This window comes from Thunnus thynnus, chromosome 18 (assembly GCF_963924715.1).
Source record: "Thunnus thynnus chromosome 18, fThuThy2.1, whole genome shotgun sequence".
Classification (NCBI taxonomy): Eukaryota; Metazoa; Chordata; class Actinopteri; order Scombriformes; family Scombridae; genus Thunnus; species Thunnus thynnus.
In genome coordinates this window covers 8763044-8785607 of record NC_089534.1, presented here as the reverse complement: position 1 = coordinate 8785607, position 22564 = coordinate 8763044, and the positions used below count along the sequence as shown (strand labels likewise).

The following is a 22564-nucleotide window of genomic DNA, read 5'->3' as shown; positions in this document are numbered from 1 at the left end:
GGAATTACATAACACCTGAATGTCCATGTATGTTCTAATTTTTATTAAAACACATAATAAAAATATAGAGGATTCCAAACAATCCAATCAAATTCAGAAAACTTCATTTTTTACAAACTCAAGGATCAACAGCATATCTGGCCCGCCACATGAAACATTGAGACATCAGACACTTTAGTGAACAGCACAATGAAGAATCTGAAGTGTTTTTAAAATATCTCTTTTCCAACTGGGACACTGGCTGTTATTATCTGCATAAAACCATGCAGTCGGTGGGGGTTTCTCTGCCTATTAATCTAGGCAGTGTGTCCAAGTCTTTCTCTGGTGTTAAACAGTAAAACAGGGAGCATACTTGTTCCAAAAGTTAAGAGATTCTTGTGTCCCATCTCCCCCCATGTCTTCATGATCAATCACCCACAATATCAGCATGAGGAGCATTAAACCCAGTAGTCAGCCCAGTTTGTGTTTGCCACCCCTGCAGGAGACAGAGGGGTTTATTTCTTCCCCATGATGAAGCTAGGAGCCTCTGCATCATCATCAGCCTCTCTCTCTTCCTCCTCCTTCTCTTCCTCGCTGCTAGACGAGCTCTGGTCGGCGTCATCTTTCTTGTTTTTAGCCTCTAGTTTGGCTTTCTTCGCCATCAGCTTCTTCTGCTTCATCTTGTCCCGCTTCTTCCTGCGCTTTGCCGTCCTCTCGTCGGCCAAGCGTTTGTTCTCCTCCACTTTATCCAGATAGTCCTGCTCTTTATTCATCACCTCTGCCATCTTGTCCAGAAAGTCCTGTCTCTGGTACTCTCTGCGCCGGAGGTGCCGGTAGACGTGAAACTCCCCGCTGCCGGCGCCAGCGCTGGAGCCCATCACATCCCGGACGAACTCCGGCGGAGCCCGCGGGGTCCACTCTTTCTGCCGGTCCGGGATGGGAGCGAGCTTATCCGGGTTCCGCATCAACCTTTCCAGCTTCAGACGTTGTTCCTCCGCCGGAGTTTTAGCGATGATTAGCGGCTGAGCCGCTTTTCCTCCAGGTTTCGCCGTTTTGTTGTTGTTCTTCTGTGTGTTGTGCGCCGCCATCTTTCAAAACGTCGTCGTCTTCTTCCTCTTTGCTCGAACTCGCCCCGGACGTTTTTGTGGGCTTTTATAACCTGGAAATAATTATTTATTATTTTTTTATATTTGGTATTTTAAAACAAAATACAAGAATTTGTGACAACGAGTGTGATTTTTTATTTTTTTTTATTAAACCTTCATTTTTTCATACTCATCCTTGTGTAACTGGTGTGATTGACATGCGGCTTCACCAATAGTAAATCAGATTAGAGTTTGTTTGGGAGCAGCTGTCCAATGAGCGCTCAGGTCCCGCCCCTGCTGGTTGGTGTCAGTGCATGTTAGGAGGTTACACTCCGGCTTGTGTTGAAGTGAGTTTACGTCCGTTTCTGCGGTATCTCTTCTCCTCACAGGCAATATATAACCCACCAAAGACCATGAACAGTTTAATTAGATCCACTGTCCGGTGTCTGCGGTCCGGGGTGGCGGCGCACTATCTGCCCAGACCAGTCGACGGACGCGTGTCGTCGGCCTCGGCCCGGTTCCTGTGCGCGACGGCGGACCTGCAGAAAGACCTTGGCGCGATGGTGAAGAAGGACAAGGTGGTGGTGTTCATGAAGGGGACGCCGGCACAGCCCATGTGTGGCTTCAGTAACGCCGTGGTGCAGATCCTCCGCATGCATGGAGTGGACAACTATGCTGCGTACAACGTGTTGGAAGACCAGGACCTCAGACAAGGTCAGAAAAACTGATTAGAGTCATGGCAGCAACAAGTTGTCACCGCTCAGTTACACTTTCGGCTTTTAGTTTAAGTTCTTTATGACTGTCAAGCATAAAACATATGGGATAAATAACCTGCAAATTGATTTAACCAGTGTTTGTGTCTCAGTTGGCCTTCTTAACTAGTATTTATTGTTTAAACTATATTCAGTACACCATAAACTTCCTTCAGCTATCAACTGTTGGCCCCTATTTTTGTCTAGATAGCTCTGAAAGGTGTAGTTTTTTTTTTTTATCAGAGCTCTGCAGCAGGACCAAAGGGCGTGGTGCTTCCAGTTAAACCATCATTCTGGACATGAATGTCTTTTTCAGCTTTTACAGCCAAACTGGTTTGCCACTGACAATGAAACCTTCCCTGTTTGTAATGACATCAAAGATGTGAAGGAACAAGGAAGTTGTTTCAGGTAGTTACATCAGCACTGGCCTTTAATGGGGTTTTGTCAATTGAGGGGTAATGTTGCAACAGCAGTGCAATGTCATGTGACACACAGTAGCAAGCTGAGAGAGATCAAAACACTCAGACTAGGATGATATGGCCCTAAAATAATATCACAATATGATATTTTTTGAAGATATGACAAAATACTCCTCACAGGATTTTTGGCTCTCTTTTTACTCAACCAGGTGCTTCCGCTTGAGGTGGTGAAATACAGATGGGTGACAAATGAAAGGAGAAACCAACATGAAGTATCTTAGTAGGGAATCAGGCCACCATGAGCCTCCAGAGCAGCTTCAGTGCTCTTTGCCAAGTCTGTGGAGCTCTCTTGGAGGGATGAGCTCCATTTCTCCATAAGATATTCCCTCATTTATTTAATTCCCCTTTATTTAATCATATTTAGATATAAATCTCTTTTGCAAGAGAGACCTGAGTACAGCAGATGGAAAGAAAAACAAACAGCCAGACATAATAAAAGGACATACTGCATCAGAGACAAGAACAGACATCACTAAATAGATTTGAAGATGAAAGTTTATATCATTTATTCATCGTTGGTCCAAAATTTGAGATCTGGTGACTGTAAAGGCCCTTAAATTTTATTCACATCATTGTCATACTCACCAAACCATTGAGTGAGCCCTTGTACACCACAGAAGCATCTACATTTGATATGTTTCTCCACTCTTTTATTCAGTTTTTTCCTTTAATTTGTCCCCCGTCTGTATGTTTGTTGTATTTGATTTGGTTGTTACAGTCTTCTTGCACTTCTTACATATTACTGTGGTTTGTTGCACATCTGATCTTTTGTAACCAAACCACTCCAAACTACTTTTGAGACTAACTCCTCCACCGTGGAGTATGATGAGTAAGTGGTCTGATGTCATTGTGTCAACGAGTCTGAATATTGCCATTATCACGATATAATGATTTTGTATCATATTAAAAATTATACTGATATTATCATGAACAATACGATAAGGCACATCTCTAACCCAGACACTAGCTGATCTGGGATTTTAATCAGGGCAGGACATAGCGGTCAGTTTTAACTTTAAGGCCTCAAGACATGTATTTTGATATTTAATTAGAGGCATAGTGGCAGTAAACACTGACACTGAGATGAGTCTGTTAGGATCACTTCCCCAAAGTCTGAGTGGTGTCCAACAATCCACTATTGTATCCTACTGAAAGTGCTGCTTATTGTTAGACTGAAAAACATGTTTTGGTATTCCCAAGTGACACAGAACCAGAATAATTTGAGTGTCATTGTGTCCCTTTTTATTTAAGGCTGCAACTCACAATTATTTTCATTATCGATTAAACTATCGATTACTTTCTTGATTGATCAATTAGTTGTTTGGTCCAGAAAATGTCTTATTTTGTCCCGACAAACAGCCCAAAACTTAAAGATACTTTAAGTTGTGTCATAGAAACCAGAAAATATTCACATTTGAGAAGCTGGAATCAGAGAATTTGGACTTTTTTTCTTAAAGAATGATTAATTGATTATCAAAATAGCATATTGGCAATGAATCGATTAATCAGCTAGTCATTGCAGCTCTACTTTTATTTAATAGGACACCCACCAGAGAGATCCAGAAGGTTTGGGATGTCAGACAGACAGACAGGTTGTCAAAAGGGTTTTCATTCCAGTGAATGCAAAAAAAAAAGTTCATTGCTGTCGATACAGCAGTATAAAATGTTCTGAAGCATTTCAGCTGTTTATAATTAGCATTATTACATATTTATCATATATTAGTTTATGGTTTTAAACCCTCTCTGCACACCTGTTAATTTGTAATTCTGTTATCTTAAAGGCAACAAACTCAGTCAGAATTCATCCAACGTTATTGGTTTGGTGACATTTTTGTCAAGTGGTTTTTGCTGCGGTGTTTCTGAACAACACTTCCCTGAGATCACTAGGCGATCGAGGTGCTGCTGTGAGCTCGGTTAAGACCACTGACCATCACAGTACTTCTGTCAATAAAACACAAACATGCTGCTGAAAGTGTAACCAAAACTCATCACTTCTTGTTTGCCAAATGACCTTTTCTTGGAAGATTAAAAAAATAACAGACAAATGTGAAAATCCTGTCATGATTCTCTTAGTCAGACATCTGATATAAAATTGGTTTCAAGCTATTTGTCACTCTTGACACTAATACTGTCTCCCCTCTACAGGAGTCAAGGACTTCTCCAACTGGCCCACGATCCCTCAGGTGTATTTCAACGGCGAGTTTGTCGGAGGTTGTGACATCCTGCTGCAGATGCACCAGAACGGAGATCTGGTGGATGAGTTGAAGAAGCTGGGCATTCACTCTGCGCTGCTGGACGCAGAGAAAGAATCCAAGTAGAGGGAGACGACGGACTTCGAACAGCTGACGAAACAGAGGACACATTTAACCGGTTGAACCCCCCCCACCCCACAACTCACAACTCTCTAGGCAGCCGTAAAGAGTGCAGATATGAGTAAAAGTGATGAGTATAAGCAGTTTTAGTAGCAGCACTGTATCTTAAGTCAGGGACGTTTACGCTTTTACCAAGTTCCACACCTAATTTAGGCTGTTATGCATAGCTCCTGCTGCACTGCTTATACTCAATTCAGGCCCTTAAACTCTGCACAGATTTGAGGCATAACAAGAGTTTGATAGCTATCAGCCATTAGAGAAAAGTATGAAACCGCATATAAGAAGAGACAAACACAACCTCAATTGACCAAATTCTATATAAAGAATCAAACAGTAAGTTAAATATTAAATCACAGGCTTTTGGGGGGATAAATAAAGCAATGAACTAACCCACCGTTACCGAGAATCATTTCACTGTGTGATTGAAGTGCTACTGCCTGAGGGCGGCTGTCACGTTTGTCACCTACTGTCCACCATTTTTTTTTTACTGGCCACAGTCAGTTCAAGACCAAATGACTCCTCAGGGTGCACCGAGACTTTTGTAAAGACCTTTATATCACTGCTTGGGTCGCACCAACACAAGCTTGTCATCACATCAGAAACCTTCTTAATTGCACTGCCTGTACTGAAAGGAAGAACAAAAAGGGGACAGTTCTGTTATTAAAAACATGCTCATGAGTGTTGAATAAAGCAGATATGGGTTGATGTTAATATAAAGATGTGTTATTTAATTTCTGTCCATAGGTTTGTAGTGTTGATAGGTTAAAAAAAAAAAACAGACTTGGACCACACCTCGCTGACCTCGTTACACACATGCACTGTCAACATGGCTTTGAAGGAACGAGTAGCATTGTCCCACTATTTGTTCTTCCCGCCAGGAACCGCATTACAAAATGTGCACCCTCTTGTTTTAATGTCTACACCCGCTGAAACGCAACAAACGTACCCTGATACTTTTTACCTTTTTATTTCTGTTTTCGCTGAAGACGACTGATTTTTACAGGACATTTGGACAAACAGGAGCAGGTATATTTAAAGTTTAATGTGTCTGTCCAAGTCTGTGGTATTTGTCAGTTTTGTCACCGAGGGGAAACGAATCGAAGTGCTTCTTTTTGTTGTTGTTGTTGTTTGTTTTTCTCACTGAGCCCAAGAATCCCTGACATTTATCGATCACAGATGTTTTATCTTCTGCTGCACACAGCTGTATTATCAAAGCAATGGTCATGTAGTACACTGTAAGATATTGTACATTGAAAGCATAATATTAAATGTATTTTAGCTGCATGTAAACCCTACACCAATTAAATATTTTTGTGACACAAAATAACCAGCGGTCTGGACTTTTTTCAGTACTTTGGATCAACTGCATGTGTGACATGTGGCACCCGGACAAAATCCACACAAACTGGGATTCAGGTCAAAGCAGCATAAAGTCCTTATAAGAAGCAGAAGGCACAGTGCTGTGCTTCTTTTAGAAAGAAATCTGTTGGCACATCGATGTTAGTCTGCACCTTCAGCTGTTGGACATTAAATCTCTATGTGCTCTCACTGAATAGTGGCCAAGCACCTTAGGCAAACAAAAGTATTTATTTTTTCCCCATCAATGTAATGTGATTATCAGCTTAGAGTGAGTAAATGTGTCATTGGGTTTTTAAAGGCTATGTTGGCACTGTCGAAGATGTCCTGTAATTCTCAATTTGAACAACAGGCTAATATAGCAGATCATCATGGTGTCTCAATCAGAAAGTGAAAGTCTTTACTGTCACTACCTAATAAAGGCATAAAATCCCCCAGAATATAAAAAAGATTAAAAAAAGAAGGGAGTGTTTATGAAAAAAAACAGTTATTCCTGAATGATGTACTTTAAATGACTGTTTTTGGATACGATGATGATTTAGAATTCAAGTTTTAACTTTCCAAACTGCTGCTGCTCTTTGTTTATCAAACTATCAGTAACCTAGAAACCATAACACACAAGTGTTGTGGCTGTTTCAGAAGAGGTGCGTAGGTTAGAGCCACTACCCCTTTAGAAGGAAAAACCTCATTCAGATACAGCTGGGAGCATTTTTTTTACACATTTTTGAAGCACCTTAAGTCTTTTTAAAGGGCAAATAATCTAATCATATCAATCAAACATGCAACGTCTTCAGCTGATCGTTTGATCACAAACTGATATAATGACATCTGGATGAAACTTAAAAGGTGAGGATTTCAAATTCTATTTTTACACTTATTTATAAAGAAAGAGGAACTTAGTTCTCTAGTTTTTCCTCTTACGAATTAACGGATCCCTTCTTTTCTCACTTCCTCTGGAAATACAAACTCATGATTGCTGATTTCTACATTTTCATTTGCAATTTTTACAAGATTTTTTCATAATTGAAAGACTCAGTGAGCTGATCTTAAAAAAAAACAACATTTTTTCATCTTTAATACAAAATACTATTTTACAAGATATAACTGGACTTTACAGTAAAACTACTGTAAATGTTACAGTGTTAAATATGCAACTAAGGTGGGGACATTCCAGTCCTTCCCATCCTCTCTGTTGCCATCGTCAGTCCAATACAGCAGAAACGCTGTTAAACATCTAACAACACGCAGGTGTGAAGAGGATTCACTTCAGAGTTTCTGCAGGAAGCGAAGCACCAGGTCTCGCAGCGTAGTACGCAGCGGCTCGTTGTTGTCACAGACGATGTGTGTCCCATCCTCCTCCAGCTGAATCAGCGTGTCCTCCGCCTGCAGGTGCAGAATGTGTCCGTCCGTCGTCTCCTCCACTTTCACCTCTGTGATGCCGTGCTGTGAGGGAACAGAAATATGTTTTTCTGCATGTTCTTTCTGACTGTCATGTTGTAAAATTGATGCTTGACAACACAGTTTGAACCTGCATCAATGGTAAATATAAATAAAAAAGTGTGTCTGCAGATTTTCAGACCTTTTGCAACGTGGCCAGAAACATTTCCAGGGGCACAGCTCCGCTCAGCAGGGGTTTTGGGGACATCACCACTGGGGGCTCCTCCATTACCCGCTTCCTCTTCTTGCTGGGGGGCGCTGGAGGAGGTTTAGGCACCGACTGACAACATGAGAGGAGAGACAGATTTTAAAACTTAAATTATTCTTTTGTTGTCCTCCTGACTTCTTGTGTGTTTGGTTCACAGACACTATACATATTCACACATCCATACACAGACACACACACACACACACACCTGTAGCGTATGCTTGTTGTCCTTGGAGTGCAGCACGGCAGACACAGTTGCCACAGAGATGCCGGGTTTGATCTCAGACGGCACCAGGGAGTTGGCCAGCTAGGAATAGAGGAATCAGACGGTGTCTTTAAGACATGAAAATTGGCCACCTGTTTTCTGACAGGAGTTTGAATATTTCCATAAAACATTTCAATCTTTTATTCTGCTTTTTAAGCACCATATGTCATTGTCTTATGCCAACACATTAGAGAATTTGAAATATGCACTTGCCATCTGTTTCCTAAAGGGTTGATTTTATCTTTTATTCAACATTGTCAGATGACTCTATTAAGCCCCTTTTAACCAGAAAGTTGGAGGAGAATATATTCATCCCCACAGGAACTCAAGCTGTACTAGTCACTGCTCTGATGTGCCTCACCTCTGGCAGTATGTAGACACGTTCGTAACGGCGTCTGAAGGGCAGGTTGAGTACGGAGCAGCGTCTGTAGGGCATGGGAGGGGGCTGCAGCTCCAGCATCAGGTCAGAGCGGTGCGACTGGGTCAGTGGAGGCTGAGTGTACTGCTCTGGACACACCACATGGAGGGGCTGCAAGACGGCAAGTCAGGGGACAGTGATGTGGACTACACAGGCCTTTAAGGTTGACTGACTAAAATAGCTTTTACGACTTTTGTTGTAGCAGTTCTTTATATTTTCTTTCTCTATGATCAAGTGTAATGTTACCTGAACTTCCTTGAGCAGCTTTGACACTTGGTGGAAGTTGAGCCGCGTGTCAATGGGACAGTAAACACACTTCATGGCCAGCGGCTGGTAGGGAGCCAAAGCATCCAGATAGGAGAAGTCTGGTTCTGGTGGGGTGAAGGAGAGACAAAGACGCCTTCAGATGCTGTAATGTCTACTTTAAAATTACAGGATGACATTGTTTCAGTTCATCCCTTTAACGTGCTCCTCTCCTCACCAGTAAAGATGATGGTGTTGAGGCTGGATTTGCCCCACAGCTCCATGAAGTGAACCACGTCCCCGAAGCGCAGAGAAGGGTGGCCGGTGAACACCACGCACGGCTGACGGAACTCGCTGCTGAAGTCTCCGTGAATGCTGGGGTAGTGCTTGAGCTTGTTGGTTTGGATCAACTGAAACGACGACGACAACACAGGGATCATTGTTTCCTCTGCATTCATACAACAGCTCAAGATAACATTAAAAACACATGAGGCTCGTCCAGATTTGTTTCTCAGGCAAAGAAACTCATGTTAATGAACTGCAGTGCTGACACGATGTCAGATAACTGGTCCTTTTTGTCAGAGATTATTCTTAGGGTCTAATTTGCTAGTACAAAGTTTCCAACTTTCCATCATCACTGGCAGGAGACCCAGCAGCAGGACTTACCTCTGCGTGGGGAAACGGAGGTTCTGGAAGATACACCTTTGATTGCTTGTTGTGACAAAGCCTGAAATCATTGAAAACAAACCATAACTAATCAGAATATCCAAGAATAATCTTGTAGAACCAATCAACAAGTGGCTGGGATCACATATAAGATGACAGAAGACGTAATGTGTTAGAAAATTAGCACGGCTGTAAACCAGCATCATGTGAAAATGTAGCTGTTTCATAGAAATGACAATATTTTTGTTTGCTGCAACGCACCATATTGGCAGAAAATGCAGACTTTATCAGAATCACACACACCACACAGTGCTGCTGCAGTCAACAACAGTAATGTGATGTAAAGTAACGTGAAAGGATTAAATGTTAAACTCTGATCGACAGCTCCTCACCACTCAGCAAAGATCTGAGAGAACTCCAGGGAGCTGTTGGCAACAGGCGAGATGAAGTAGAAGGGCGTGGTTCCCAGGTTGGCACTCTCGATGAACTGGTACAGACACTCCAGCAGATCGTATATCACCCCTGAGGAGTAACATGGCACTAGCACGTTGCCTCCCGCACGGATCGTCATGGCTACAGAAACAGATACATTTATAAACATTAAAAAGTTTTATTCCACCAGACATTGATAATAATATGAAAGGCATCCTCTTAATGAACTGCCAAGTACAGTTCAACCTACCCAGGTTGCTGCAGAATTCCCCCAGCATGCCATCTGGGTTGGCGGTGGGCATCTGGGTGAGGCCTGTCAGAATCAGGATGTCGCTGTTCTTCAGGGAGCTTTGGTCCATCGGCTGGGAGAAGAGAGCACACACTTTAAATTATCACCAGACATGTGTGTGAGAGGTAGCTTTGTGAGCAAAACTGTCCAGAGAGATTATCAGAGTCCAAGACACATCTCATATCAGTCCCTTCCAGCTTTTTCTGACAAAAAAAACTCCCAAAGATCACAAACTGACTGGACCAAAGCCTCTTTTTCAGGGCCGATTGTATTCTTCACCTTCTATTGAACAGGAGAATCAGACATGACTTTGCCACAGAAGTAGAAGACTTTCTGAATTACTGAAATAACTGTCCAGTAAACATAATAACTTTCTATCCACAGTGCAATTTGCCTTGTATCTTGAAATAAATAGAATAGCGTATTTCCTTTTTTTTTCTCAGGAATTTGCTCAAAATAGTGAGCATGAGTACAGAAGGGGTTTATAACAATGATAATGTTATTATTGGCCACTGAATCAGTATTTAATGATACTGATAACACGTAGGCCTAAACAACTAAACTAGTTTTTCTTGTAGCGAGGGGAGGAGATGTACTGTAAAAGCTACTACGTCTTTCTCTTTCTCCTCTTTTCAGGTTGCAAACAATAAAACTGTACATCGCAGCCAACATCTGGTGAGGATCGGGACAGACAGCGCTCAGTAAACCTCTGTTCAGTCCCCTCCTGCCCTCTGCCATCACCTATATACAACCAAATTCACAATTTATTTGTTCTCATTTATATATATATATATATTTCTCTTTCTGTTGTCAGACAACAGAATTAGTGATTTAGACGCAGATCATGAATACTACATGTAAACCAGCAGTCATTCTCGAGCTGCTGCTCTGCGGTGAGGAGGTGATGAAAGGTTGTAATGCCACAAAACCCCCAAACCTCACCCGGTCTGTCTCAGTAAGTCTATCATCATTTTGCAAAAGTTCTGTTTTGGGAGAGAAAAACACCAACCAACTGATGACAGAGGGCAAAATGGAGAAAAAAAAATGCATTTATGAATTTGAAAGGCTTATGTGGACGTAGGCTACTTTATACACACTATTCAGGTCATTCAGATATAAGGCAGCATGTGGTAGTACAGTAATTAAACAGAGTAAAATGCAGCCACAAAGCATCTGCTATCTCTAAAGTTCATTAGCAATGTGTCTGCTGAAGAACAGATGCTCTGCTTTTCAACGTTTCCAACGGAGCCGTAGTGCAACCAGAAGGCGACACAGCCGGATCCTGTGGACATTCTGCGATACAGCGTCATCCGCGTTAGACCTCTTGACCTACCTGTGGATGTGTGGTGAGGAGGGATGACCCCGACACATAGGAAACTTTCTCATGGTGAGACTGGATGATCCAGTTGGAGCTACCCAATGAGTAACCAGAGCTTAATGGGGAGACCTGTACCGCTCCAAACAACTCCTGCAGGGAAAAAAAAAAAAAAAAAATGTCACTATGAGGACACGTTAATATTCATGAGAAAAAAGCTATTTTATACAAACAACATAATTAACAGCCTGAGGGAAATATGCTATGTTTTTGTCCCTTTTAACTTTTTTGACGTACATTTTCTATGCAAGCACACAGGAGATACTGTCTGATGATAATTGGCTGTATCACTGAAGCCTTCCATCAGCATCAGTGTGAGCCTCTGAACTGACTCTAACAAAAGAAGTTCTTACCACTTTCTGTGAATAACCCACGAGCTGCACTTTGCTGAGGGCAGAGTTGACCTCCTGCATACTGTAGCATCGCTTCCACGTCCACACATCCACTGCATCCTTCAGTGGCGCAGGGAGCATCCTTATATAAAACAACGACTTATTTATTCAGATCATGTCACATGCACTTGTACTGACAGGTTATTCATTCCTTGACTCTTCTCTTCCTAAGTCATACGTTCTTTCTGACAAGTTTACTGACCTCTGCGTTTCCTTGTTCTTCCAGCAGGTGGCAGACTGGGCTTTGGGAACTCTCTCCATGAAGTTCACCAGCTCTTCCATCAGCAGTCTGAGGAGAGAGAACGGCACAGAGCAGCGTTTTCTTAAATATCTCAAACACACGATTAAATTCAAAGCAGTGATTTAAACCTCTGGCTCTGTTTACACAACCGCGATAAAAATAAGATAAACGGTGTGACATGTACGTTTCCCTTTAAATGAATGAGTTTTCGATCCTTACCTGCCAATCTGCAGGGTGGGCTCTGTGGCGTACACCGTGCCAGTGAAGCCGGTGTGTTCGGTGATGTAGGGCAGGGCCATCATACAGTGGTAGTTAGAGATCAGGATGACATCAATGGTAGACAGATCCAGCAGTTCTCTCTGCGGTCGACATAAATGGAAAAGATTTAGTTTATTTAGAGGAAATATGTATTATTATTTCAGGCAGAGCATATACTATTATCTACCTTTTGAGTAAGTGATTGTCAAGTATTTAAAATAACTGTAAAAAATAGCTTATATGTGTCTTATATGTGTGGTGGCTGGATTTATTACCTCAGGGAGACAGAACTCTGGCTGTGAGTCCACAAACACTCTTCCTGCACACTCTTTCAGCTCCTGGAAAGATGGGAAGAAAGTCTTAACTTTCGACTGAAGTCTATAGTTTAATTGTGTTTCATCATCAGAAGTATTCTATGTGTACTTCACAGGAAAAAAACAATGACTTTAAAAGGATAGGTTCACAGTTTTTAAAGTCTGTCTTAAAACAACAGTCAGGTGCCCAAATGAACAATGAAAGAGGTTTTCCTCACTGTAATCATTCCTCCTCTTCATACTGGCTATTAAATATAGCTGTGCTTTCAATGTAAGTGATGGAGGCCAAAATCCACAGTGTGTCCAAACAGTCATTTTGTGCAAACATGCATTTAAAAGTTGATTTGAAGCCTATATGAGGCTTCAGCGGTATGAGTTAGTCATATCAAGTGGATATCTGCCACATTTAGTTTTTTTTAGCATAAAAAAAGACTGGTGGTGGAAGTATAGTAACAAAAAGAGGGACTTTGGCACTAAAAAGACTGTAACGTTGAAGTATATCTACTTGATTTGACTCATTTGGATGCTGAAGCTTCATATTAGCTTCAGATAAACTTTTAAATAGATTTTTTTGGATTTTGTCCCCCATCACTTACACTGTAAGTCTATTATGAAGGGATATTCTAATGGTCAGCATGAACAGGAGGAGTGATTATGGCAAGAAAAACATGTTTCAGTGTTCATTTAGGTATCTGACTGTTGTTTTAAGAAAGACTTAAAACATTGTGAACTCATCCTTTAAGCTGATCTCACAAATCAACATTTACACACGGGTTGAAGTCCAGAGACAGTGAGTGCTCAATGAATCAAATACAACAAAAACAAAATCAGCCTCTCACACCTTTTCCAAGTTAATTGTTCCATCCTTCGAGACCCAACCAGGTAGCTTTGAGAGTCTTGGACTGAAAAGGGACAAACACAAATTTTAATTCACACCAACAAGTCTGTAACCAAGAAAGGAAGGAAGGCAGTGAGGTAGGTAGGGAGTTAGTTAGTTAGTTAGTTAGTTAGTTAGTTAGTTAGTTAGTTAGTTAGTGAGGAAGGGAGGCAGGCAGGCAGTTAGTTAGTTAGTTAGTTAGGTCGGTAGGTCGGTAGGTAGGAAGGACAGAGGGAAAGAAGTTAGTTAATTAGGAAGTTAGTTAGGGAGGGAGGGAGGAAGGAAGGAAGGAAGGAAGGAAGGTAGGTAAGAAGTTAGTTAGTTAAGTAGGAAGGAAGCTAGGTAGTTAGTTAGTTAAATAGGTGGGTAGGTAGGAAGGAAAGAATGTACTAGCTACCACTGATGCCAGCCACTCACCTGTGCACGAGAGGAAGGGGCAAGAAGTTGAGGACAGAGGTGGTGTCCAGTCCACAGTCCAGCATGATGGTGGTGGATTTAAATTTGAGGACATTGCAAGGCAAGGTGGGATGACCAGACAGACAGTACTGAAAGAAAAGACAATCATTAGAAACACATATGTGGAGAAAAACAAAAGGAAGGACCTCATGTTATTTGTCTATAGCATAGACTGTAATTTAGAGCTGTCCAGAAGCGGGCACACACACAACTGTAGTCTCATTATAATAACCCGAACGATTTGCTTACATGCTATTATAGTCGGCAGGGGTTGACATGGCTTCTTGAACATTAATTGTGCTAATAACTTGTTTTTACTCACCAATTTCATATTGAACAGGAGCGACAACTGATGAATTAAGGTTTAGCTAGGCTAGTTAGCTTTGCTAGCTCTGTTTGTCAGGTTTCTACTAGCTTCGTTTCTCTGGTGTTTACTGTTTGCTGCCCCCTACAGGGGCGGAGGTCACCCTCACTCACATCAAACACACAGACGGGCTAAATAATGAATAAACCAAATATCCAAATATATTAACCAAATATATAACAGCACCGTCCCCTTGCGAAATAGCAATCAAGATATCAATTAAAGTGTCGATGATTGTTGTCAACAAACGCACGTGCCCACTTGACCGCAGGGTTGTCACTCAGTTTCATTGGCTCTAACCAGAGTCGTGTGTAAATTACAGTTTACCCAATTTGTTTTTACCATGGACATATGAGCGCGGATATTGAGACACCTATACCGCCTTAAACCCCCAAAAAGTCAGATATTTAGTCGAAAACTGTAAGATGATATGAGTTATATATATAACCTATTTAATATAGTTAAGTATAGTTGGGAACTATTTCGGCAGCCAGTGGGAGGACCACTGCTAACTACAAGAAACTGCCGTGAACTCTCCTCTTCAACGGCTCTGGTTTTGTCCCCCCTCCTATGTTACTAGCTAATGTGGCATTCATGTGCTGTCTGAATAATCAGAAAGATGCGTTCCCAGCTGGGAAAATTCACGTCGTAATAACAACTCGGAAAGACAAAGAAAATTTTGGTTGACCACTTGCCGAAACTTGGCGTCATGTGCGCTGAAACATGACAGCCGAAAGTCAAATGTTTGATTGATGGCAAGAAACGTTTATTAATTCACACATTGCATATCAATTTTTTGCTCACATGTAATTTGTAATATGCTATTAGGTTGTAACCGTTAGTTGCTGTCCATGTATTTATTATTTGTAGTTATTATTACTATTAACCCTGATAACAAATAAGGTGAAGCATTATTTTAGTGGTTTTAGGTCTGAGACAAAATACAACACCTCTTGTTTGCAGCGTCCAATGTTGTTTCTCTCATGAACACACCGAAGTCAGAATAACGACTTCCCAACTCCCGAGGAGCACATGAATGCAGCATTACACTAAACGACCTGTTTAACTGGGCAAACCACTCCCCAATGATTCACACTGGTACATTTTTTACAGAAACTCAAATTACACGATTATGTTACGAAACAGATGTTAGTAACCCTTGACACCCAACGTACGCCTGTATCTCCGGTAGGCATTGTTTCTTTTTGTTAACTAGCTATATAAGTGTTTTTGTGGCTTTTTTTAAGCTAGCCACAGAAGACACCTCGCTTAGCGTGAAGGTTAGCTTGCTGCTCAAACCTCTGAGCTCGATGTTTTCTAATGGAGGATTTGTACAGTTGGTAGTCAAGAAGGTTTACGAGTGGACAAGGACAGGTAGGGATTGAAAAGCCACACTTTTATAAATACCACACTCGTTTCCTCAGCCACTGTTACTGTTACAATGACAGCAAATTAACAGAAAAACAGCTGATAAAAAAGCACACTAAATGTAAGAAGACTACCCAGGTGAGTGACCTTTCATACATTAACAGTGAATATCACTTACAACGTGTAAGGAATTTAAAAAAAACAGCATTTAATATAAGGGTTCATAATCTGCTGAGATTTAGAGCTCACTATGAGAAAACAGCAGGTGTATTTTCAGCACTTCTGTTATTTTCTGTCAAGTCATGCCATGACTTGGGCATTCATCTTTATCTGTTTCTGTCAGGTTGACTTGAGTATACTGTTACATCAGTGTGTCTTTACGCCACAGAGCAGAGGAGATACACGCTTGGTTTCTTCGCCATGGGAAACACCTGCAGTAATAACCTCGGGATCCCGCCAGCCAAGGGCCCCAATACTGTGGGATGTACTGACTTTATGATGGACCACTCAGCACAGGTAAAAGTCCAACTGCATATTTACTCACAGAGGATATGTTGCAAAGAGTTGCTTGCAATAGGCGTGCTTCACTTCCTCAAGAGAAAATAAATAACTTGACAAAAGGGCCATCTTAAATGAGAAAGCAATGTTAACATCATGCTGCACCTATATATTTAAGTTTAAATGTTTATGAAGAAGAAAAAAAGGATCAGGAATAACTAAAAACTAGAATATTGCTTAATTTCAGCAGAAATTAAAGCCGCTGCACATGAAAATGGATGAATAGAGATAGCACGTCTGGGTGTAAACTTGTGTTTACAGCTATTTAGAGATCAGCAATAAAATGTTGATTATCAGTTGTGTTACTTTATCATCGTCTGATAGCAGTCCAACAAGGTCAAGAGTTACATAGTTAATCATGACAGTATCTGTAAACAAAAGCATATTTGGGACATGCTGCTACACGCACCTTTTATCATTAGTGTATTTGTTTGTTTAATTGTGAACCTTCAGTATCTGTCTCGCCAACAGGGCACCTTCTTCCGCCTTTACTATCCTTGCCAAGAGATTGAAAAAGCTGAGAAACCAGACTGGGTCCCGTGCAGAGAGTATTTTAATGGTCTGGCGGACTTCATGAAAATCAACAGGACTCTCAGTGAAAAGATTTTCAACTACCTCTTTGGTAAATACCTTCAACCAGTAGTACGCAGGACATATAACATTTAGACGGTACATACAGGAAAATGATACCATAGTGAGTTTTGAATGTGTATGAATCAACTTACAGACTGTGTAGCTTGAGTCACTCAACCAATCACATCATGTCTGTTTTCATTTTTGTCAGAGTTGTGTTATTGTTGGACACATCAGAGCTTTTTCAACCAATCTTCACTTCCAACTGTATTATAAAGCGACAGCAATGTAACTTTGACAATAGTGAAACAGAAAGGTGGTCCTCTTAGATTATAAATAACTTTACTTTAGCAGGTTGCGATTGTGCAACTGTGTTTTCACACTGTGGTGAAATGTGTGGATGCCAGCAGACGTCTTAAGGGTAACAAAACCAACACGACAGCACGTTTGGGAAGTGGTCACCATTACAATCATGTGTACACCCTAACTATTAAATTTGCTAGCACGTATACAAACACTGTTATGTTCCTTTTCTTTTTTTTTTAAAGTTTGTCTTTTTGCTATTTATTTATTTCAGGGTCCTTTAAGATCCCAGCCTGCTTGGACGCTCCATTTAAATCAAATGGAAAATGTCCAGTAGTTATCTTCTCCCACGGTTTAGGAGCCTTTAGGTATACACACAACACATCTTTGACATTGCTGTAGTATTTACTCATGAAGTGAAGATCAGCTGTCAGCCAGGGTGTCTAATGGATGTTTCCTTGTTGTTGTTTTTTCTAGGACTTTGTACTCAGCCATATGTTCAGAACTGGCCTCTCAGGGCTTCATCGTGGCCTCAGTGGAACACAGGTATTTATACATGATCTTTATTAAAAACATATTTTTGTTATGTGTTTATGTCAGCATTTGCTTGATTAAAAACAAAAGGAGCTTCTCACAGAACACAAACAATGATTAGATCAGGCGGTTTTGGCACAACAGATGTTTATCATATCCTGTATAGAACAGGAAACTTCTGAAACTAACACAGTATGTCAGCTGGAGGAAAACCTAACAGTAACAGAGGTTAGTCACCACAGACGAGCAAAGTCAGTCTCTCCTGCAAGCGGCTGTTTATCGGTGGAGTAGGAGTGGAAACGGTGTGCAGACAATAGTACGAACCAGGTCATCACATTTCTTTTCAGTATAGAGACAAGAGGATGGTATGGAGATGAACATAATGGCTACAGTTAATCTGTCACTCATGTGGATTGAAGTGGTGTCCCGCTGAATTTTAGTTGCTGGTTAAAGGCAAAAGCCACAGACAGAGCATGTGCCAGTGTGAGATAGTAAACCTGCTGGTTCATGGCTGTTATGTGGGAACAGTTTCACATGCCTGCAGCCACTCGTGCTTCTGTCACACTGCCAAATTGATTTGCTCAGTGTCTGACTGTAAACGAACCGAAACAGTCAAAAAGACTACTGTCATTTCCGTTTTAATATGAGCTACAGTAAGTCACAACAAAGACAAAGTTCAAGCCTGGGATAGCAACTAGCAACTTTAGTGAGCAACTAAACTTCGCACAGTACATTATGTATGTGTGTACTGTGAGCTTGTGCTAAAACACTTTTTAACTTTGGACTCAATTCTGTGTAAAAAGGAAAAGCTTCCAAACACATCCAAATAATTAAAAAAAAGCCCAAATCAACCTGTCAAATTTTCAAAAATCCAAACAATAATGTTATATTGTAGTTAGTTTCTGAATCATTATAATTTTGCCAAATTGTCTTTTTCTTTTTGATCGCAGAGACCTGTCCGCCTCAGCTACATATTTTTTTCGTGAGAAGACGGAGTCGGAGAAGGCCGATAAGAATTCGCCTAAACCGTCTGCCTCAGACACAGACGGAATGGTAAAGGAGTGGATGTATTACAGGCCTCTGCAGCACGGAGAGAACGAATTCGCCCTCAGAAATAAGCAAGTACGAAGTGTTACATCATCAGAAAATAAAATCTACTTAGAGGTGCAGTGTGTAGAACAGACTTCAGTCCGCAGAAATTGAATATAATATTAAAAAGTATGTTTTAATTAGTGTATAATCACCTGAAAATAAGAATCGTTGTGTGTTCGTTAGCTTAGAATGAGCCCTTTATATATACATAGGGAGCAGGTCCTCTTCCTCAGAGGTCGCCATGTTGCACCGCCATGTTTCTACAGTAGCCCAGAATGGACAAACCAAACACTGGCTCTAGAGAGTGCCTTTTACGTTTTTCAAGAGTTTTGTGGACACCGTAGATTCTTCTACAAGGTTGGTAGAAGAGGGGAAGAGTATTCAGTTGGTTGCAATCTGTATCCTTGCTGCTAGATGCCACTAAATCCTACACACTGGTCCTTTAATGACAGCAGCGTACTAGATTCTTAGTATGAAAGCAGAGGTGGAGAAATGATTCCTCTCCCATACCGTGTTTGTTTGGAATTTGCAGAAGCTGGATTGCACAACAAATTAACTTTACACACACTAACCGATATGCTGCACGACAAAGATGATCAAATCAAACCACATCCTCATTTTTTCAGCCAGATCTGATATTTGTTCTGGTCTGCCAGCTTCATCATTTTCTTTTCACTCTTATCTTTGCATTTCATCGAGCTATCTGTAACAGTTTGAAATACAGTACCTGCACTGTATCATGTTGAGTTTGTATTTCAAAGACTGAGACTTAAATGAGAACTATATTTCATGTTTTCTCATGATTTATGTTGATCTTCCCCGTCACTCCCAGGTGAAGCAGAGAGCAGATGAATGCATTATGGCTCTGGATAAACTGACTGAGATCAACTCAGGGACACCAGTGCAAAATGTTTTGCAAAAACAGTTTGACTGGATGACGCTGAAGGTAACATTTCTAGGAACTTTTGTTTTTAGGTCTAGTTTTAGAGAAGTCGTGTAATGAAAACCAGCCAACAGCATGTTGCAACAGACAAAACAATGAAAATGGAACCCACCATTCATCAGAAAATTCAATGAAAAATGGTCTAATAGTCAGTTTCCATTGTTGTAACAAAATATTAGTTAGATCCAAGAGTGGAAAATATTATATATAAGTTGGTTATCTTGATTAGAGTGTTTTTTTAGGTACTTTTTCTACATTCATCAGTAGTTCTGTATTTATGTTGTAGTAATTGAGTACTGTATTCACTTTCATTGTAGTTTTTATTGGCCTCTCTTTGGACAGTATGAATGAACTACAGAGGGATTCATTGGCACATTAATATTGAAATGGTTAAAGGATGAGTTCACAATTTTTCAAGTCTGTCTTAAAACAACAGTCAGGCTCCCAAATGAACACTGACACGTGTTTCTCACTGTAATCATCCGTCCTGTTCATACTGGCCATTAGAGGATCCCCTCATAATGGACTTACAGTGTAAGTGATGGGGGACAAAATCCACAGTCCTACTTCTGTGCAAAAATGTAGTTAAAATTTTACTTGAAGCTTATATGAGTCTTCAGCAGTCTGAGTTATTCATATCAAGTGGATATCTGCCACATTTACAGTCTTTTTAGCATCAAATTCACTCTTTGTGTTTCCTTGGACAGTGTTTCCCTGTTGAGCTGTGGTGGTAGTAATAAAAAGAGGGACTTTGGCACTAAAAAGACCGTAACATTGAAAGATATCTACTTGATTTGACACATTTGGATGACTGAAGCTTCATATTAGCTTCAGCCGTCCAAATGAGTCAAATCAAATCAATATCTTTGATGTTTTGTCACACAGGGCATTGTCTCAACGTGTGTTCTTCCCAGCTGTTTGTATCAGTTTGATCAGCTGGGTGAAAGAGAGGGTTTAAGGCAATAGTTTAAAGTAAATTCTTACTCATTATCTCTTCCTCTTTGTCTCCTGGCTAACAGAACTCCATGGATCTGTCCAGGGTAGCGGCGATAGGGCATTCCTTCGGGGGAGCGACGGTGATTGAAGCCCTGAGCAAAGACGTTAAATTCAAGTATGTGGGTTTTAAAATGTACATCATCATGTCTCCTTGTCTAGGACAAAGGAGAATCAAGAGATGGAATCAAACTTTCATATTCATTGATACTTGTTGTTATTATTGCTGACGTGTTGTATTTTTTGATAACATTCTGTGAAAACTCTTTTTTTAATCAGGTGTGGCGTAGCGCTGGACGCCTGGATGTTCCCTTTAGAGGACGAGACCTTTCCTCGAGTGAAACAGCCAATCCTCTTCATCAACTCAGAGAAGTTCCAGTGGGCGGGGAACATCACCCGCATGAAGAAGCTGGACTCAGATGTCATACAGAGGAAAATGATCACTATTCGGTATAAAAGAACAATCACTGATCAAGTCTCATTATCAGAATTTAAGTTCCTGTCTAACATTTTCAACATCTTTTTTTTTTTTCCCTTTGAGTTTGTGTTAACGTTCTCCTCCAACCACCTTCCTCCAGAGGTACAGTCCACCAGAGTTTCCCGGACTTCACCTTCCTCACGGGTAACTGGATCGGAAAGCTGATGAAGCTGAAGGGGGAGATCGACCCAGAGCTCGCCATAGACCTCTCCAACAAAGCAACACTAGCCTTTCTGCAGCAGCATCTCGGTAAGAAACACAAACACAACTTTGTGTCTCAGCAGGATGTGATTTCTTGTGTCTCCCAGGTTTTTTTCTCTTAAACCACCAATACGTTTTAAGTTCTGTTTTGCTGAAATTGTGAATTATGCAACAAATCATCTTCGATTGTGCAGGTCTGGAAAAAACCTTCAATCAGTGGGACGCTCTGATTGATGGGCAGGATGAGAACCTCATTCCAGGATCTAACATCATTGTGCTTCAGTCTGCCATCTGAGCTACACCCGAGCCTCATACACTGCTGAAATACCTGGGACTTCCTGAATGATTTCGCCCGTGTACATTGGAGTCGGTGGAACAGTCCAAAAAAAAATGCCAGACAGACCTACTTAGTATTTTAAGCAAATATTGTTTAAAATGGACTGAGGATAATTTTGGAGAATGGTGTTTTTGTTCTGCATTTCTCCACTGAAGAGCCAAGATAGAGAATGAATCTCTACCTCGTCAGCAGGAAAAACGTTTTTCTTGGGAGACAAAACACACAATCGGTGTACCAATGTTTGTTTCACGAGGCCTGAATGTTGCATACGAGCAGCTGAAGACATTTTTACTATTACCAGAAATTTCTCAAGAGAAATTCTTTTAATCATAAGATAGATTTATTTTTAGTGTGTAAATAAAATGTTATTCTACAGAAATACTGTATGTCTCTGAAATGACCTTCCAGCAGAGACGAGCTACACTATGATGATTGCAGTGTGATTATGGGATAAGGCCTATAATGAGAATCATATCCAAAAAAAAAAAAAGGGCTTAGAGTTGGATATTGTTTAAACATTTGGTCTTATATGATCTTAAATTATTAAGCTGGTTAATGTGTCCTTCCTGTTTCAACAGAAAGCAGCTAAACAAGGAAATGATAATCATCAGAAGAAAATATATTTTAGACTAAACACTACGAGATCAAATAATGATGCATCAAGATAGTTTGTGCCTTCACTCATAGTCCTGTTCATCCTGGGTCGACAAAATGTAACAGCCTTCTACTTTTATACACTCACTGTCTGAAATACCTGCATTTGTACACAAGAGAAATCCAATAAATCTGGTTTGTATACAAATATGTGCAGCCTTGTGTTTTGTATGTTCGTATGTTAAACTGCTTCAAACAAGGAGGCAGGCAGGTGGGGATGAAAAGGAAAACACGTCTCATCGTCATAGATCTGTGATGATATTTATTGTGCC

The 22564-nt window shown here is 40.7% G+C and overlaps 4 protein-coding genes across 6 annotated transcripts; 2 read left to right on the top strand and 2 right to left on the bottom strand.

The window, feature by feature from the left end:
* Positions 1-20: 20 nt before the first annotated feature.
* prkrip1 (PRKR interacting protein 1) lies at positions 21-1114 on the bottom strand. The gene has a single exon (XM_067573070.1). The coding sequence runs from the start codon at positions 1065-1067 to the stop codon at positions 495-497; it is 573 nt and encodes a 190-aa protein (XP_067429171.1). The 5' UTR covers positions 1068-1114; the 3' UTR covers positions 21-494.
* Positions 1115-1340: 226 nt separating this feature from the next.
* Positions 1341-5994, top strand: glrx5 (glutaredoxin 5 homolog (S. cerevisiae)). Its single transcript, XM_067573069.1, has 2 exons — positions 1341-1778; positions 4441-5994. Exons 1-2 carry the CDS (start codon positions 1379-1381, stop codon positions 4611-4613), a joined length of 573 nt encoding a protein of 190 aa, XP_067429170.1. The 5' UTR covers positions 1341-1378; the 3' UTR covers positions 4614-5994.
* Positions 5995-7069: 1075 nt separating this feature from the next.
* On the bottom strand, positions 7070-14505 carry ints9 (integrator complex subunit 9). Its single transcript, XM_067573057.1, has 17 exons — positions 14217-14505; positions 13856-13983; positions 13403-13463; positions 12523-12585; positions 12209-12348; positions 11951-12037; positions 11710-11830; positions 11315-11449; positions 9943-10054; positions 9653-9833; positions 9261-9321; positions 8833-9004; positions 8598-8722; positions 8295-8462; positions 7877-7975; positions 7603-7740; positions 7070-7466 (listed from the first exon to the last, which is right to left on the bottom strand). Exons 1-17 carry the CDS (start codon positions 14223-14225, stop codon positions 7290-7292), a joined length of 1977 nt encoding a protein of 658 aa, XP_067429158.1. The 5' UTR covers positions 14226-14505; the 3' UTR covers positions 7070-7289.
* Positions 14506-15288: 783 nt separating this feature from the next.
* pla2g7 (phospholipase A2, group VII (platelet-activating factor acetylhydrolase, plasma)) lies at positions 15289-22440 on the top strand. 3 transcript variants are annotated; one of them, XM_067573064.1, is made up of 11 exons: positions 15289-15446; positions 16015-16142; positions 16656-16806; positions 17335-17428; positions 17538-17606; positions 18545-18716; positions 19519-19632; positions 20649-20740; positions 20902-21072; positions 21201-21349; positions 21496-22440. In XM_067573064.1, the coding sequence occupies exons 2-11, from the start codon at positions 16047-16049 to the stop codon at positions 21594-21596; spliced, it is 1209 nt and encodes a 402-aa protein (XP_067429165.1). In that variant the 5' UTR covers positions 15289-15446; positions 16015-16046; the 3' UTR covers positions 21597-22440. The 3 variants fall into 3 exon arrangements, with proteins under 3 accessions (XP_067429165.1, XP_067429164.1, XP_067429166.1); XM_067573063.1 differs by having other exon boundaries at positions 15303-15632; XM_067573065.1 differs by lacking the exon at positions 15289-15446 and adding an exon at positions 15630-15764.
* The last annotated feature ends 124 nt before the right edge of the window (positions 22441-22564 follow it).